The 19,110-nt window shown below is 39.4% G+C and overlaps 1 protein-coding gene and 1 long non-coding RNA gene across 2 annotated transcripts; one reads left to right on the top strand and one right to left on the bottom strand.

Moving 5' to 3' along the window:
* Window positions 1–492: 492 nt before the first annotated feature.
* LOC138947632 (uncharacterized) lies at window positions 493–19,000 on the bottom strand. Its single transcript, XM_070319141.1, has 6 exons — window positions 18,695–19,000; window positions 15,439–15,578; window positions 8,696–8,895; window positions 7,884–7,991; window positions 7,310–7,456; window positions 493–1,570 (listed from the first exon to the last, which is right to left on the bottom strand). Exons 1-6 carry the CDS (start codon window positions 18,862–18,864, stop codon window positions 1,253–1,255), a joined length of 1,083 nt encoding a protein of 360 aa, XP_070175242.1. The 5' UTR covers window positions 18,865–19,000; the 3' UTR covers window positions 493–1,252.
* On the top strand, window positions 2,061–4,873 carry LOC138947635 (uncharacterized). Its single transcript, XR_011449737.1, has 2 exons — window positions 2,061–2,422; window positions 3,308–4,873. It is a non-coding gene; the product is annotated as an uncharacterized lncRNA (long non-coding RNA).
* Window positions 19,001–19,110: the final 110 nt, after the last annotated feature.

Genomic DNA, 19,110 nt, shown 5'->3' with positions numbered 1-19,110 from the left:
AGAGGAAAGGACACCTTCTGTTGTCCCTTCGTCTATTATCTTTACTAAAATATACCTGTCATGACTGGCCACCTGCAATGACCTTTCATCGCAGGTATGGTTTATAAGGCGACTCGGGTTTTATTTTGAATGAACAAGATACATTTTGTGATAAAATCCTGATAGCATTAATTTTGAGAAATATTTATGAAGAGGTATGTGTTCACAAAGACCACAGTAATTTGAGAATGACGGTCGCTTATTTGTTTCAATGCTTAGTCTCTCTGGTGCTGGGAGATTGGTTCCACATCTTTATGTGTGTGTGTGTGTGTGTGTTTGTGTGTGTGCGCGCGTGTGCGTGTGTGTGTGTGTGTGTGTGTGTGAGAGAGAGAGAGAGAGAGAGAGAGAGAGAGAGAGAGAGAGAGAGAGAGAGAGAGAGAGGGACAGAGCCAGAGCTAGAGAGAGCAGACTTACAGAACACAGGTTCCATTCACATAATCCAGAGACCCCAGGTTTCATAACCTCATTTGTTTTTATTCCATAATACAGTGGTGGAATATTATAATTTTATCACAGGTACAACAATATGTAAACAAACTGCAGTAACTAGGCCAGTAAAATACATAACATTTTCAGAACTCCAAGTACATAATGTAATTACAAATGCACACAAACAAACAAACACACACACACACACACACACACACACACACACATGGACGGCCACACAGACAGCCATCAAAACACATGCACATTCACATACAGAAAGGCGTGTGTGCACTCTCTCACACACAAACACACCGAGATATGTACGTGTCTGAATTCACACACACAAGAACAGAAACACACTCATATACGCATGGGGGTTCACCACCTTAGAGTGGCTTAAACAAAAAAATAAGGGAAGGAGAATATAAGCAGTATCTCCTGTCGTGGCGTGCCCCTTTCTCTTTCAGTGTAATGTAAAGTAATCACACACCAGGCATTATTCTTGAAGTAAACAATTTCGAATACACGTATTTACATGCGAGGCAAACATAATCTGAGCACAGTCACACACAGCTACACATAACCATCTTCTCTTTATTTTAATATTATGTGCATACAACTGAATCTTCCATTATGCATCAAGCGCTGCTTTAAACAGTCACATACCCTCAGCAAGTCTGTGACGTTAGACTCTGGTTAATATTTTTCCCATCTCGCAGCAATTGTACAGGCTAAAACAAAACTCGCATAATTCATCTCACCAAAATCACTCCATCACACCTGTTCACAGAGAATTCCCAGGACCATGAAAGGTGAGCGTCACCTGGTTTATCACCTGTCCGTCTTTCTCCATGGAACACAGCACCGTTCTGTCATAACCCTCCACGCTCCACACCTGAATCTTCAGCACATCCCCCTCCACACACTCTCCCAGGTACGCCGTTTTCACCTGAGAAATACCTGAAGAGATTTCTGCCTGTGAGAGGTGACCTTCAAGCTTTCCCAGCCTCACCGCATCATGGACGGCATCGACAGCAAAACGAGGATAACTGGCGAAGTTGGTGTGGTTGTAATTGTCGGTGTCGCTCCAGGCTATTTTCACCTGAAAGGTAATACAGGTAATCAAAAATGTGTTTGTTGTGGTGTTTATTGACTTATTTTTGTGAAGAGAGTAATAACACTTCTGTAGCGTATATATATATATAGTCACAGGCACAAAATGGCGTCGAGTCAGAAAAAGTGATACAACCTCCGGAAAAGGTCTCTTGTTGATGCTTCTTTTTTATTTAAAATCGTGAACATGAAGAGCATTGACGAAGAAGGTATTTTTCTCGGCTCGGACATGACTCCGTAGCGTGTGGTTCACGTGTGCGGAATATAATCGATGTTTTGTTGGTGATTATTGACGGTGATCTGTTGCAATTCTGTGACACCTAGTACAGTGTGCTCGGCAAACTTTCCCATACTGTCAGATCACTGTCCAAAATATAGAAAAAATACGGAGATTCTATTCTGAAATGGTCGGTCTTTCCCTTGCAAAGTTCGAAGTGCCCCGAAGTTTGCCAAGTCAAGCTTACCGGAAGATTACCATAGGCTAGAATGTACGTCGTTCTCTGTCGTGATTTTCCGGCCGAGTGTATTAATGAGCCGACATTCATTCTCAACTTTTAGAACAACAAAGTTTTTGTTGATTTTCGATGAAAAATCATTCTTCTGTGTGAAAATGAGTTTAAAACACGAATCCAATGATAAACAGCGGTACGGGAAAGGTTTTTCGGCCAACTGCGTGATGCGTCGTGACGCGTTAGTTATGTACTATATTTTCTTCCGCGCATGGACTCGTTTCTACAAGGGGTGTGAACAAACTTTGTTTACTGACTTCCAGCCATGCGATCGTAGTTTCATTTGAAGAAGTCTGCGTTTGAAACGAACGAGAAATAAGAGAACACAGGAGGTAAGTGTTTTGTCGTGATTCTTTGAAATGTGTTATGTACACAATGATGGTAAGTTTTATCAATTTTGTAAGTCATATTGCTGTTTGAGACGTGTTTTGTTTGTTTGTAACGATGGTTGAGTGCAAGTCGAAAATATCGCGCGCTAAACGAAGTCTCCGATCTGACGCACAATGAAGAAATTTTATTTTGATTGTTCAGATACGAAGCTGTTGTCGTGACGGATAACGTACGATGCATGGTTAAGCTAATACAAATAGAATCTTTGTACAAATAGGTGGAAAACATTACTATGTTGATTTCTTTTGTTCCTGCGTTGAAAGGGACTTTCTGACGGGCTAGGAAATCGGTTGAGAAAGTACGGTGCGATGTTCATAACGTCACATCATGAGATTACTGTCTTCGGGCTAGGCGCGGAATATTTACCATTTTTATCAATGATTTTCTTTGATTTTCGTTCTTTCAGACTTGTGGTTCATTTTTTTGTTGTTCTTTGTAAATGACCGAGTTATGAGATTCAGACTTTTCTCTGTGGGATTCGTGTTTTCTTCCATGACTGCGTGTACATAACTTCACACGCCTTTAGTTCGAGATAGCTTGTCTGGGTGACGTGTGACATTATGTACACGTTATTGAAATCTTGTTCTGAAGGCTGTGCAGTAGAGAGTTCTCTACTACGATCAAATCTTGTTCTTTTTTGCTAAAAGAATTAAAAGCTGAGCAGTAGATGACTGCATTCAGCTGTTTTTATGACCCTGAAAATGTTCATAACGTCACATCATATCGTTTTGCTGTGATGATAGCAGATAGTGTAAAATCCAAACATTATAGCAAGCATTTCAGAAACTATACATGCATCTATAATTGCAAATCGTTTTTTCTTTCAGATCACAAAAGCTACTGCTGAGGGAGCCTGGGAGGTCTTCCTGAGGAATTGGGCTGTGGGAAGAGAAAATGTTTTTTGTTTTTTGTTTTTTTGTTTTTTGTATACCCGTGTGCAACATCCTGCGAGTCTTCAAGGAGGACGGCTACATGATGTCCCTTGAACACTGGGCTTTTATTTACATGTTTGCTGCTAAATCTTTCTGGAGGCATAGCCTACATGAGACTTATGGCTGAGACCAGACTTTTTTTGTGAGCTTCAAGATTTTTATTTACACATCCTGTTTTAACCATCTTCAGAATTGATAACTTATTTCACAATCATATTACACTTATATACTTTTTCATGTATTCTTGTTCCTATGTCTGTTGATAAACAGTGATCATTTCCCAACTGACAAAATCTAAGTGAGCAGTACTCACCAGCACTCAATGCATGAAAGATAATCTCCTGTTGTAATGTTATGTACACATTCTCATTTTTCTTGCATTTTCTGATGATGATCTGAATTTATGTTCCAGGGCTGCTAGTTGCTCTTTTATTTGTACCTTCTGTGTGTCATTTGTTTTCTTATAATTTCTGCCTTTGTAGGTGTGCATCTGTTTAAGATACATCACTCAGAATCCTAGGTGTCTCAGTGTGGCGTTATGTACAATGTATTTTTCCCTCTTATCTCTTACCTGCTACATATGTTATCTTGTTTTTTGATTTAAAATGGTAACTGTGTCCCTTTGCTACTAATTTCTTTCTCAGATTTGTTGATTGCAGTTATTTTGGCACCATTTTTAGCTGATATGGGCACTTTCATCCTCTGACTTTGCGTGCCGTTATGTACACATAGGTTTCTTTTGCTGTATAGTGGATTTATGGTGGTTTCATCCACAACTTTTACTTCTTAAGGGTTCTTCTCATTTATTTGGAGATGTCCATACATTTGTTTGCCTGTTGGGTCAGAATGTTCTTGTTTTAATGTATCTGTTTTGGTTATGTCACGCTGTGATGTTATGAACAAAGTTTGACTGCTGCTGTTTTTTTTTAATTGTCTAGCCCCTATAACCGGATTTTGCTTGTTTGCCACTTTAACTTCATAGTTGTAAGCATTTCTAACTATATTTGATGTTGGTTTCATTCTGTGTGGTTAAATTGTTTTTTAATCTCGATTTTTTAGCAATTATTTACGGATGAAGTGAAAAAGGATGTTATTCCTTTCATCCTCTGTGATTACATTTCTCCTTGCTGTGGCTGTCTGGTGTCTATCTCTTTTACATGTGTTTTGTACTGAGGGGTCAGAAATCGTCTTTTGTCACCTTTTTTGTTGCATTTTTGTGATATGATGTGACGGTTATGTACACAATGCTCTAGTCGGGTGTAATAATGTTAGATTTTTGTTTTTGGTGTTGTTTTGATATTTAAAGTCATTTAATGTGGGTTTTTTGCTTGGGTTATGTTTATTTTCTGTCATAGTGCACTTGTAAGGTTAAATGAAGTTTGTGACGTTGTGACAAGTTATGTACATATGCCGGGATTTAAATTTACTAGTTTGTTAAAAATAAACTACTTTTTGAACTTATAGTGTGTTTATGAGCTTATAAGTGTGACTGGATTTGTCTAGCCTTTCTTTGTGTGTCTCCTTTTTAGGCTAAAAGTTTTCCTGAGCATGTCACAGTTTTAGACTCCTTTTCATGCCTATGTACATATATATATGGGTCATTCTCAGAAATGGTGGTACAAAGTGTTACATACAAAGTAAAAAATAAAGTGTCAAGAAATACAAAATAATTGTTTTTACTATGAAGTCTATTGTTTGCTATACATAATAATGCAAAAATTAGACAAAAAGAGTTATTGGTTGCTGAATAAGAGACGTTTTAAAGTGTTGTATTTACGTGATGAATGTTGTAACATGGAAACCAAATTCCAACTTTAAACCACCTAAGCCTTCAATCCTTTGTGCATTTTTTATCAGTTCTGCAGTATTTTTGTGTTCTACCCAACACATTCTAGTTATGAAAGGTAAGGACTTCAACTAATATTGGTAAAAAAATGACATTTGGAACTGACTAAGGTGAAAGTCGTAACACAGAAACGAAATGCTTGAACCACTTTCGGTTCCTGTGCAACAGACATGAATCTGCACTGTTTGGCCTTTCTTGCCGGCAAAACCCGTCTGACCGAAAATAACTACACAAAACACAATTCGTCAGAGTTTGCTGTATTTGTTGAAAGTTCCTGTTGCGTTCAGATTACCCATTTTAAGTACTTGTTGAATGTCGAACATCGGCGATCAGAAGATACGAGAACTTCTTGGCTACTTTGTTGCCGCTAAACTTCGCGCGTTGAGAAACTGTTGCACTCGATATCTTTCCGACGCTACATTGTCGCCAACCGCGGTGTGTAAGTTTGTGACAAAGCTTTGCAGGCTCGACAATTTAGTAAAAACCATCTTCAGTCGTGACGTAGGTCAGGAAACGACGCCATGAGTTTCAGCAAATGATATGATTCTGGTGTTTTCTGTGAATATTTGGCTGTGATTCAAAGGACTATTTTCTTGTTCGAACTTCCTGCGCGCCAAAGAGCTAAAAATAGCCGTGATGTGGCAAAGTCATGCAGCACATTGCTGTCCGATGTTCGGGCGTCGAGTCTGGAAACGATGCGTTACGACATTCAAAATTTTTTGTTCGAAGCCCCTAACTTCAAATTCAGCGTGAGTTTTTGCAAAGATGTGTTGCTACGTCCAATACTGACGTCCTGACTGTCGATTGCAGTAATTTGTTGGTGTTTGCATGTTTGCATTTAGCCATGAGACTGAAAATATTGTTGATCACGAAAGTTGTGTAACGCTTCGGCGATCCGGAAACGGCCGAACTTCGCAATTGAAAAGCACACAAAAACAACACCAACGTATAGAAACCATTTTTATTGACATACAACAATGCTTTAATGTCTCAGGAATAGATTCAGATGAAAAAAGTCGTGGTAGAAATAATTTTAATTTACTTTTTCATGATTTCAAATGTGTCACCCCTCTCACTCTCACTGTACCACCATTTCTGAGAATGACCCATATAAATGTGTATCATGTGTTTGCTATGTACTGTATTTTCTTCTTCTCCTTCTACGATCATGGGCTGCGCCTGCCACGTACACTCAGGCTACAGTAAGCTTTCCCAAGACTATAGTATTGCCGTTTTAACTCGCTATTAAGGCAGTCATGCTCTGATTCCAGGGGATACAAGCTGGCAGTTTTCGTATCTAACATGGATTACAGGATACTTTTTGTGAGTACTCGATCGGTCTTGTGCTTGCGTGTACATAGGAATGGGGATAAGGCACAAGCAGGTCTGCAGATAAGGCGACCAAGGAGATTGGAAAAATAATGTCAACCCTTAACCCACCAGGCGCGGTCGGGATTTAAACCCCGAACATTCTGCACGCAAGGCTAACATCCTAAACACCAGGTTACGCACCCATTGTACTGTATTTTGAATTGACATGACAGTATTAACTCTTTCATGTTTTGAGGGCTGGCTTTATCCAAATTCCAATCTCTGCTCTTTGGGTTCTCTTACTCACAGTAACGAGAAAAACACGCAACAAAAGTGGAGTGAACACCTTAATATTGGGGAACAAATTAAGCTTCTCAGCTTTCAGAATGTCTGAGAAAAATGTATTCTCTAGAGACACTAGTAGTTCTTAAAGTCATGCCACGTACGTCAGGTAAATCACAGCTGAACTTCTCATCAAATTTATTTTGTCCGTTTGTGTTGGTTCGTGAACCATGACAACTGTTGTTCTTCTTTCTATTCTGTTCCCTGTCCTCTTTTTTAATCCGCTCTGTTTCGTGTTTTGTTCTCCTGAGGAAGACCTTAGGGTCGAAAAGTCAAACATTGTGATTTTTGTTGTGTTCGTTAAACACATGAGTACAGTATTTTTTGGTCTTTTTATTTCTCGCTCTCACGCGCAGTCACCATTGTTCTGCTTCTCATGAAAGACAAAGCCTACCCACCTGATAGACGCTGAGAGGGCCTGACTCGGGCACGTCCTGTCGCTTGATGATGAGCGGTTCTCCACGCACACACTGAGACTGGTACAGGTTGCGCCACTTGTCCTCTATGGGGATTGGCCTGCGGGTCTCTTTGTCTACCAGCACCACCTGAAAAATGGAGAATGTAGCAAATGCTGACAAAGGTCTAATAATGCTCTCTACAAACATGGTCATGACATGGCGACTAGAATTTAAAGAAATGAGGAATCATCTTTCCTGATGCACTTCACTATACTTTATTCTATTGTTCACCTTTCAATGTTAAAACAGGTATGTCTCCACTAGCATTCCAGTATCCACCTACATAATTATACATCAAGGTAAGACTATGAGCATGTCATGGTCATGCATAACTGACTGATATGATCACTTCTTGATAGGCAAAAAGGATCCAATTCCTACTCCGCCTTAGTGAGATCTGAATTGTAAACAACTCCACATTAACAATAAACAAGGTCCAAAACGTTTTCATGAGAACAAAACTTTTGGGCAGACACACACATAAATCATGCACTTTTTACTTTTAGACACCAACCTGATTAATCTGTCTCATCAGTTCTCTTCTCTCAGGGTCTGCAGGTGAGGTCATGCTTGACACGGTGCTCAGTGAAGTGCGACCCATGTGACCGCCTTGCAGTTTTACCTGTACACAATACACACATGATTATGATTTTCAATCCTAAAATTGCTGTTCCGATACTGTCCAGCTGAAGTATTTTCAGACTGTTTATGCTTATTCTTATAAGTCCTATTCTTACAATGTCAGACTTATCTATGTACATGGCACACTCACATGTGCATGCACACTTTAACAAGCACACAATCACACATGCAAAGACCCTGCTCTTTACTAACTAAATGGAAACAACTCTGCATAGAAGTACATGTAGTTTTCATGATGTCATGCAAGGGTTATCTCCCTTGAACAAAAATCCCACTTTTTTTTTACTGAAAAACAATAATTTGCCACTCACACACAAACACAGCATATACTTCCCAATTGGTTCTTTCCACACTTTCAAAGGTAGTTCAATCTGATCAAATTGTTGCAAGCAACACAGAGAGAGAGAGAGAGAGAGAGAGAGAGAGAGAGAGAGAGAGAGAGAGAGAGAGAGAGAGAGAGAGAGAGAGAGAGAGAGAGAGAGAGAGAGAGAGATCGAGAGAGAGAGAGAGACACCGACAGACAGACAGACAGACAGACAGGCCGACATAGACAGAGACAGGAAGAGAGACAAAGAGACTGGTAGGCAGACAGAGATTTTACTTATTGACACTGACAGGAACAAAAATCTAAATTCTGCATCTATAGAGTGACACATTTTTCTCATTAACGTTAACAGGACCCACTTCCAAAGGCCACTTGGGTACAGAAGAGGTGTACATGTGCAGCGATATGTTGACCAACGATGATGAGATGAAAGTGAAACAGTGGCTGGTGATCTGGTCATACTGGAAGAACGTTTCCCCGCTATCGTTTGCTGGCATGTGCATGGCGTACATCCTGCATGCACTTGCTGCTTTTAGAATACTTGGTAGTGAAGGGTGACCTGCACATAATAAGAATTATTTGTTGGTAAAATGCATTCACACATGGACGCACACAGACACAGAGACATCAACAGAAACACAGTCTTAGATTGACGAATGAATAGATGAACTTGCAGGTTGACAGACTGACAGACAGACATGCAGGCAAATATAGATATCACACTCAAATAGAAAGGGAATGAGAGAAGAGTAAACCAGGAAGAAATAAATAGATTTTGACAGACAGACACACACCCACACACACTTCCGCTCTCTCTCTCACTCTCTCTCTCTCTCTCTATCTCACGCGCTCTCTCTCTCTCTCTCTCTCTCTCTCTCTATCTCACGCGCTCTCTCTCTCTCTCTCTCTCTCTCTGCGGGGTGCCTCAAGGGTCAGTGCTTGGGCCGATCTTGTTCTGTCTATATATCAATGATCTGCCACTGCACATTTCTGATAGTAATGTAAGAAGTGATTTTTTTGCTGACGATTCTTCTCTTCATTCAAGTGGAAAGTCTGTTCCAGTACCGTAAAATCCCTAGCATAAGCCCACCCCCCCTGTGCACAGATTTAGGGCAAAATTGGGGGGTGGGCGTTTGCTAGGGATAGACCCCTTTGCACAAAGTAAGTTTTGTGCTCAACCGTGTAATTGAGTGAATACAAACCCCGAAAGCATGTAAGTTAGGTCGTGTGAGTAGAAGTGGAGGAAAAAGGAGGAAAAAAAGGGACTTTGAGGCAAAGAAGGCCAACGAGGACAATCATGAGAGAGAGAGAGAGAGAGAGAGAGAGAGAGAGAGAGAGAGAGAGAGAGAGAGAGAGAGAGAGACAGACAGACAGACAGACAGACAGACAGAGAGTGAGAGGGGAGATAGAGGAGAGAGAGACCGACAGACAGACAGACAGACAGACAGACAGACAGACAGAGAAAGACACAGTGTAAGACTGTCGCTTCGGCATTTTGCAAAAATGGCACAGAGAGATTCAAGAACAAACTTCAGGCCACCAGGAAGCTCGTCAAAGTACCGGTACGTAACTGACAGACAAAAGACGTCAGTGGAAAAGCATGACGTAATTTTAATTCACTTTGTCGGGGATGGGTGGGACTGGGAGTGAGGAGAGGGGACAAAGAATAAGAAACAAGTCGCGTAAGGCGAAAATACAATATTTAGTCAAGTAGCTGTCGAACTCACAGAATGAAACTGAACGCAATGCAACGCAGCAAGACCGAAAACTCGTAGTCCACCGCTCACGGCATAGGCAGTGAAATTGACAAGAAGAGCGGGGTAGTAGTTGCGCTAAGAAGGATAGCACGCTTTTCTGTACCTCTCTTTGTTTTAACTTTCTGAGCGTGTTTTTAATCCAAACATATCATATCTATATGTTTTTGGAATCAGGAACCGACAAGGAATAAGATGAAAGTGTTTTTAAATTGATTTCGACAATTTAATTTTGATAATAATTTTTATATATTTAATTTTCAGAGCTTGTTTTTAATCCAAATATAACATATTTATATGTTTTTGGAATCAGAAAATGATGGAGAATAAGATGAACGTAAATTTGGATCGTTTTATAAATTTGTATTTTTTTTTACAATTTTCAGATTTTTAATGACCAAAGTCATTAATTAATTTTTAAGCCACCAAGCTGAAATGCAATACCGAAGTCCGGGCTTCGTCGAAGATTGCTTGACCAAAATTTCAATCAATTTGGTTGAAAAATGAGGGCGTGACAGTGCCGCCTCAACTTTCACGAAAAGCCGGATATGACGTCATCAAAGACATTTATCAAAAAAATGAAAAAAACGTATGGGGATTTCATACCCAGGAACTCTCATGTCAAATTTCATAAAGATCGGTCCAGTAGTTTAGTCTGAATCGCTCTACACACACACACACACACACACACACGCACAGACAGACACACATACACCACGACCCTCGTTTCGATTCCCCCCTCGATGTTAAAATATTTAGTCAAAACTTGACTAAATATAAAAAGGAAAGAAACACGAAAAGGTAAAGAAGGGGGAAAAGATGACTTTTAGAACAGTCTGCACAAATCCTAGTGAAAGTGAGCCTATATTCTCTTTGAAAAAACCAGGGTGGGCGTTTGCTAGGTAGTTACCCCTGTGCACAACTTTTGGCCCAAAGTGGGGAGTGGGCGTTTGCTAAATGGTGGGCTTATGCTAGGGATTTTACGGTAATAGAGTCCTCCATTCAAACAGCTTTAACTCATTCGCTGCGTGTCGAAACTGGAATTCCGACACCTGTGTTTAGCGTTGGCCGCGTGCCTGTACTTGAGTTCCGACGGATATCACGAATTTTTAACGGTGTAAACGAAACAACCCCTGCAATGAACTTCTATCTGTCTACAGTGGAACCATTCACTGTAAACAGTTCCTTCCTTTCAATTGATGGGATTAATTTGATTTTGTTGACGGTGTGCGACCCACGTGTTTTGACTTTTCCAAGATGGCGGATCGTTCTGTTGACAAGACGTAGTAACTTAAAAAGAGTGCTAGAACTTGTTATTCAGTACGGTTCTGATCTTGACCTTAAGTGATGATGATAGTGGAGATGATATTTTAGATTCACCGGGTGACGAGTTTGTGCCAATGGACGATCATTTGGGTGATGATTCGGGCAATGAAAGTGTCGATCATGACATTGTGTATGATGAACCCATGACGTAGAAAGTTGTTTGTTTTTTGCTTCAAAGAGGTAGTTTGACTGGATGTGAAGACAACAAAAGGTATGTTCTTTCAAATGTTTCATATATTTTCTAAAAGAGCAAGTTTCAAACTTTGCAAAAATGTAAGGTAGGTAAGGTTATTTTGTGTTGTTGATTTTTATAATCTTTTTTAATAATGGGTCAAAATCGTGGGATTTGAGGGAACACAGGGACAATTTAACAATTTAGACGCGCCTCGATTATGCTTGACACTCACCAGTTCAAGTCTATTTAACAGTAATTTTTGTTTCTGATTCACCAGCAACACTCTGATTCACCAGCAACACTCTTGACATTTGAAACAGTGCATATCAGCTTGATTTTGTGAGAAAAAGTACTGCAACAGTGAGCTACTGGTGTTTCATTCAAGAACAAAAAAGTTTTTTTTGTGTGCTTCAAATTGGATATTTTGCCTGGATATGAAGACAACAAAAGGTATGTACTTTCAAATGTTTCATAAGATATATTTTCTAAAAGAGTAAGTTCCAAACTTTGCAAAAACATAAAGGTTTGTCATCATTTTCACGAGTTTTCATTCACAAGCACCTGGGAAATAAATCTCATGTTCCCCAGGCAATAAATCCCCGGTTACCATAGTTGCAGGAAGCAGGTTATACATGGATAATCAAAAGCAAACCCAATAGAAACGCTCCGGGATTCTTCGGCTCTTTTCATTGGTGTTTCCCCAGACCTAAACAGACGACACGACACTGCTTTGCAAAGTTCCAAAAACGAACTGGCAAACTGGCAAAAGTAAACAAAAAACAAAACTACTTCATGAAAGGTCATACACTCATCAAAAACAAATGAAACTTAGCGATATGCTTTGTCTTCTTACAGAGTCATGGAGTGCGTGTATCTGTGTTTCGATACACAGACGTTCGGAGAAACACGAACGTCAAGTTCAAGTAAAACGACCCCTGACACACACATTTTGACCCATGCACAAGACGTTGTATCGATAAACGAAGCACAAATAAGAAACAATAATAAAAGCAAAGAAAATAGCAACAAGATATGCAAACATCTAACAAAGCCGAGCAAGCAGTATGACAGGTCTAATAAAAAACAAAGAGGTACTGAGTCGGAAACAAGATCGCGATTCTTTCCTTCGCAGCACGACGCAAATCTTCTGTGACCTTTGACCAAACGTAGCTTCCACATTCGATCACTCAGCTTAATGATTACAACAGAAAGCCGAGGGGGTGGAATACCGAGATGAACCTACAGAACTGTGCATCCTCAAACCTGACATATTCATCCCAACATTTAATGAACTTAAAAACACAGAAAGTTGCTTTCACACGCCAGCTCATTCTGATAATCCTCGCTCCATGACTATCGTTGATTGCCAGTGGTTATCAAACCGGGACTCGTGTGGTTATCAGCACGGAACCCGTGTTTCAAAGCATGCATGGCTCCCTGGGTTGATTGTGCACTTATTTTCTCACTACCAAAATGATGACAAAAACGATGTTTGGTGGTGTGTTGACAGACCAGCTTTTTTGTCGGTCCTCGGGGGGCATATCGACTTTTGTTTCATATTTATTGACCGCGGCCTTCAACAACCCATCAAACATCTTATAATGTAAGGTTATCTTGTGTTGTTGATTTTTTATAATTTTTTCAAAATGGCTCTAAATCGCGCGCTGGCAGGGAACACAGGGAAAATTTAGACGCGCCTTGAATGAGTTAAACGATGTAAATAACTGGTGTAGTGCCAATGCTATGCTTGTCCATCCAATAAAAACTAAAAGTATGGTAATTGCAACCAGACAAAAACACCAGATTTCTCCACTCAAACTAAATCTTAATATTGGTACGCAATCAATTGAACAAGTTCAACAGCATCGCGTTTTTGGGGTAATTATTGATTGTGAATTCAAGTGGCAGGCACAATTACAGCATATTTGCAAGAAAGTAGCCAAGAACGTTTTCCTCCTATCCAAGTTAAAGCAATTTACGGACAGAAGGACTCTGGAAATGTTCCACCATGCTCATGTAATGCCTCACATCAATTATGTTTCGACGCTCTGGGATGGCAGCAGTGATGTCCACTTGAAAAGGTTAGACTCTCTCTATCGTCGCTCGGCTAAACTCATCGTAAAGGATAATGCCCCAACAGATATGACATTAAAAATGCTTAACTTTCTTCCAATGGAAAAGCATCTCATTAGTTAAACAAAGCCATTTTCATGCATAAATTGTATAACGGTAAAGTGCCGATTTACATTACATGATTATTTAATAAAGCTACCCACAGATATGGGTCGGTCAACTTGATCCCACCGATTCCACGAACCAGTCTTGCTTTTTCGGGTACATCAGTTTGGAATTCACTTCCATCATCCTTTAAGCACTTAAAGTCATTAAAAAGTTTTTAAAAATGTGTCAAAAAACACTTAATGTCTGAGTAGTTTAACGCGTTTTGATTTACCACACTTAGTATTACGCCAAAGATATGCTGTGCATTGTATATTCTGAACATATTTTTGTTGTACTATTGCTAGATGTTCGATTGCTACCAGCTTGTACTTATAATTACTTGCATAGTATGCATTTGATTTTATGAATAAAAAACGCTGGCGCTGGACCCGAGTACTCTTCAGACTGGCTCGCTCCCCCAGTATGAAAGTTTTTGTCTTGTGCACGTGGATTAAAAAAAAAAAATAAATAAATAAAATTTATTTATTTTACACAATTAAAAAAATTATTAGAGTAAAATAAAACATTAAAACGTTCATAATAAACAATAGTAAACAAGAATTTAAAAAAAATAAATAAAAAAATAAAAACATAGACCGCCCATGCCGGGAATCAAACCCGGATCACTTGGATTTAAAAAAAAAAAAAAAAAAAAAAAAAAATTTATTTATTTATTTTACACAATTAAAAAAATTATTAGAGTGAAATAAAACATTGAAACGTTCATAATAAACAATAGTAAACAAGAATTTAAAAAAAGAAAAAAAAAAAAAAAAAATAGACCGCCCATGCCGGGAATCGAACCCGGATCACTTTGGCCATAGACGGACGTGCTACGACAACTTTACTAGAGTTGTGCGCCTTGAATCACTGTGTGTATCTGTCGCTCTCTCTCTTTCAGTCTCACCGAGACCAAGCACTGTATTGTAGTTTCTTTGCCGAGACCAAATCCCCACCAGCTGCGGCTGGCTTGCAAATCATGCTTTTCTCGTCACTGCGTGACGTCAGCCGCCCAAGTCTCCCCTTTAGTTCAGTGACTGGCTATTCGCAAAGCGACCAGCCTCCCACCGCAAAAACTCCCCCCGTTAAGAGTGGTTTTTGTGATTTATTTGGCATTTAGGTCCCAGGTAACATTATGAAGTTTTAATACGATCAATCAGACCTATTATCAAGTTAGTGTATCAACTTTTGAACGAACTGCGCCCAGTAGTTTCCCAGCAATAAGCTGTTAAGTCGAGACAGACACACACACACACACACAATTAAAGTCTGCAGGACCCTAGTACTGCGTACTCGGGGATAACCACATATGTATGCTCTTCATGCCTCATCTTCATCATCATCATCATCATCATCATCATCATCATCATCATCATCTTTATCATCACGTGCTGAAGTTTTCTGACCTCCTTTTGTTCGTAAACTTTTTAAAACTTTTTAATTTTTCAATTTTATCATTGTGTGTCTGTGCGTCCTAAGGACAGATTGTAAGAAAAGGCGTAGCCTTAAATCTTAATCCTTGTTAAATAAAGTTCAATTCAATTCTCTCTCGCTCTCTCTCTCCCTCTCCCTCTCCCTCTCTCTCTCTCTCTCTCTCTCTCTCCCTCCCTCTCTCTCTCTCTCTCACCATTACGGCTGATGGCTTCCGGGGATAGACCGGGGTGGATGACTGTTGCACAGTAAGGGGTGGAGTCTTCTGTCAGTCGTAAGTTGACTGACTTCAGGTCATACACCTCTACAAAAGAACGATGCTTTTTTTCTTTGCCACTGCACAAAACATGAAAAGACACAGTGAAACGACACCCCTATGTACTGTTTTAACAGTAATGTGAGGCATTTTTAAATAATTTAGACTTCTATCCCAATAAATCATAAAGGAAACCTTCTATAATGTTTTAAGTGTACATAACTCACTGCATGTCAGAAAAGAACATGTACAGGCTGCCTCCGTTCTGGAAAATAAGACCTACTGAATATATTTGCAAGGATTATATTACTTATTCATTATAGACGTTTTAAAACTTTGTACAGTATGTAAAAAATAAACAAGTCGCGTAAGGCGAAAATACAACATTTAGTCAAGCTCAGTCGAACTCACAGAATGAAACTGAACGCATTGCATTTTTTCCGCAAGACCGTACACTCGTAGCATCGTCTGTCCACCGCTCGTGGCAAAGGCAGTGAAATTAACAATCCAGAAAAGCGCGGTAGCGGTTGCGCTTAGGAGGATAGCACGCTTTTCTATATATATCTCTATTCTTTTTAACTTTCTGAACGTGTTTTTAATCCAAACATATCATATCTATATGTTTTTGGAATCAGGAACGGACAAGGAATAAGATGAAATTGTTTTTAAATCGATTTCGGAAATGTAATTTTAATCATAATTTTTACATTTTTAATTTTCAGAGCTTGTTTTTAATCCAAATATAACATATTTATATGTTTTTGGAATCAGAAAATGATGAAGAATACGATAAATGTAATTTTGGATCGTTTTATAAAAAATAGTTTTAATTACAATTTTCAGATTTTTAATGACCAAAGTCATTAATTAATTTTTAGGCCACCAAGTTGAAATGCAATACCAAAGTCCGGTTTTCGTCGAAGATTGCTTGGCCAAAATGTCAACCAATTCTATTGAACAAGAAGAGCAAACGCTCGATCGAGTCACTTTCGCAGTTCTGAATATTATATGAGGCATCAGATGGACAGGAAGAAATTGCTATTCACAACACAATGAGTCACGTTCACATAAAATTTGAGCCCGGTCACTTTTATAGTTTCCGAGAAAAGCCCAACGTTAAGTTGTGTGTTGCCTAACAGAAAAGGCTAGTTATCTCCCTTGTTTTTCTGATAACGTTCGTAAAAGGCTACAGATGTAAATACTTTGATGTAAAGAATAATCCTACAAAGTTTCAATCACATCCGATGAACTTTGTCAAAGATATAAAATGTCTAATTTTTCCTTTGACGCTGACCTGTGACCTTGAAAAAGGTCAAAGGTCAACGAAACCATCGTTAAAGTGTAGAGGTCATTGGAGGTCACGACTAAACAAAATATGAGCCCGATCGCTTTGATAGTTTCCGAGAAAAGTCCAACGTTAAGGTGGTGTCTACGGACGGCCGGCCGGCCGGACGGACGGCCGGCCGGCCGGACAGACTAACACTGACCGATTACATAGAGTCACTTTTTCTCAAGTGACTCAAAAATGAGGGTGAGACAGAGCCGCTGTGACGTTTTCATCTTTCGCCGTGTTGATATTTCGCTTTTCGGCCTCGTTGATCTAGTATATAAACTCTACACTGAACAAAAAAACACCCTACGCTAGTACTGATGAGCGACCTTGTGTACCTTAACTTCATGGGGCCAAATTTGTCCAACCAATTTGTTTTATTTAACTTAGAAATTTGATTCATCCTAAAATGTTTTCCATCTTACCATTCGATCAGTACACGTTTTTGAAGAATTCGATTTTGGGGGTGAAATCTATTAAATTTTACCACCAATTTTCTTCACATGCAAGAAACTGACATGCTTTTTGTCCATAAATAATTTCACTTCTTAATTTTACCAGGAAACAACATTTCAGTCTTTAGTATAATTATGTCGAGGGGGAAATATGTACCCAGGGGAAAGATGAAATCGTGAAACCGCCTCAACTTTTACAAAATGCCGGATATGACGTCATCAAAGACATTTATCGAAAAAATGAAAAAACCCATCTGGGGACACTTTGAACTCAAAGCCATGACGTTCCCTACACAAGGCTTTGATAACGAACGGATAAGGGGCGTAACTCCTTAGTCATATTACAGTTGAAAATTCAAAGCGGGTCGGCTTCACTCAATTTCTTGGCATCAGAGGCTTGACATAAATTAGGAAAACAAATGGTTGGACCCATCATGGACCAACTAAAACGCTGTAGGGCAGAATTAATATTTTGATGGTATTTTTGAACGTTCTCAGCGTCACTGTAGGAAATGGCGTTCTCAGCATGCAGAAAGTGAGCGTCAAGTCCCTTTGTATCAACAACGAAAATCTTTGCATCTTTGAATGAATCGAAACGCACGAGACTTACCACTCATGCGTTTCGATTCATTCAAAGATGCAAAGATTTTCGTTGTTGATACAAAGGGACTTGACGCTCACTTTCTGCACGCTGAGAACGCCACTTCCTACAGTGACACTGAGAACGTTCAAAAATACCATCAAAATATTAATTCCGCCCTACAGCGTTTTAGTTGGTCCATGATGGGTCCAACCATTTGTTTTCCTAATTTATGTCAAGCCTCTGATGCCAAGAAATTGAGTGAAGCCGACCCGCTTTGAATTTTCAACTGTAATATGACTAAGGAGTTACGCCCCTTATCCGTTCGTTATCAAAGCCTTGTGTAGGGAACGTCATGGCTTTGAGTTCAAAATGGGGATATCATACCCAGGAACTCTCATGTAAAATTTCATAAAGATCGGTCCAGTAGTTTACTCTGAATCGCTCTACACACACACACAGACACACAGTGACACACGCACATACACAACGACGGTGACGACCCTCGTCTCGATTCAAATGCGTGTGTGTGTGTGTCTGTGTGTGTAGATTGTTTTGACTAAATGTTTTAACAAAACTTGACTAAGCGTAAAAACATAATTATGAGGATGTGCCTGTATCTCACACAAAAGAGTACCATAAAAGAAGCAAGGCTAACATCAAAGATGAACAGAATAGTTATCAGAAAAAAATGAATAAAAATACAACTGTGCCTAGAGAATGACGCAGCACATTTCTTTCACTTGCTGAAAGCCATTGCACAAGTTTTCATTGTATTAAATATATACACTCCTTTGAAAGATTAATAAGTTGTGTAAATAATAAATTGACCTCTCTTTGTCGTCTGCATCCGGACTCTTTGGCTGGAGATTCGCTTGAGTTTGACAAGACATCGCTCGATGAGGTAAGTAACGTTTTGACAGAATCGTTGCAAATTGTCGTCTGCTAAACGACCATCCGCTTTGACAGAACAATGTCCTGATTATCTGTCTCGCATGCATGCTTGAAAAGGTAGGTCCAACGTTCACATTTCTTACCCGGCGCAAGTTATATTTAAAGCTAACGTGCTAATATTCCCAAATGGTACGAGTATTCAGCCGAAGTGTCGTCTGGCTTTTCCTTGGTCTCCGGCTTTCTGTTATTAGTGTTAAAAGAAGCCTCCATTTTGAGCTGATAAGTGCAATACGTACTTTTTCTGCTCTTATCGCATTTTCAAGGCAGAAACTGTGGTAATCTTGCAGATATTA

Source organism: Littorina saxatilis, linkage group LG14, assembly GCF_037325665.1.
Source record: "Littorina saxatilis isolate snail1 linkage group LG14, US_GU_Lsax_2.0, whole genome shotgun sequence".
Taxonomy (NCBI): Eukaryota; Metazoa; Mollusca; class Gastropoda; order Littorinimorpha; family Littorinidae; genus Littorina; species Littorina saxatilis.
This window is presented reverse-complemented; position numbering and strand designations above follow the sequence as displayed.

Bases quoted from the DNA above. Each gene is read 5' to 3' on its own strand.
- LOC138947632 (XM_070319141.1), bottom strand. From the start codon at position 18,864: ATGCATGCGAGACAGATAATCAGGACATTGTTCTGTCAAAGCGGATGG. The intron at 8,896-15,438 runs GTGAGAGAGAGA...TATTATGTGCAG, and splicing joins GGAAGCCATCAGCCGTAATG to GTCACCCTTCACTACCAAGT. The intron at 7,992-8,695 runs GTGGGTCCTGTT...TATTGTGTACAG, and splicing joins TACCCAAGTGGCCTTTGGAA to GTAAAACTGCAAGGCGGTCA.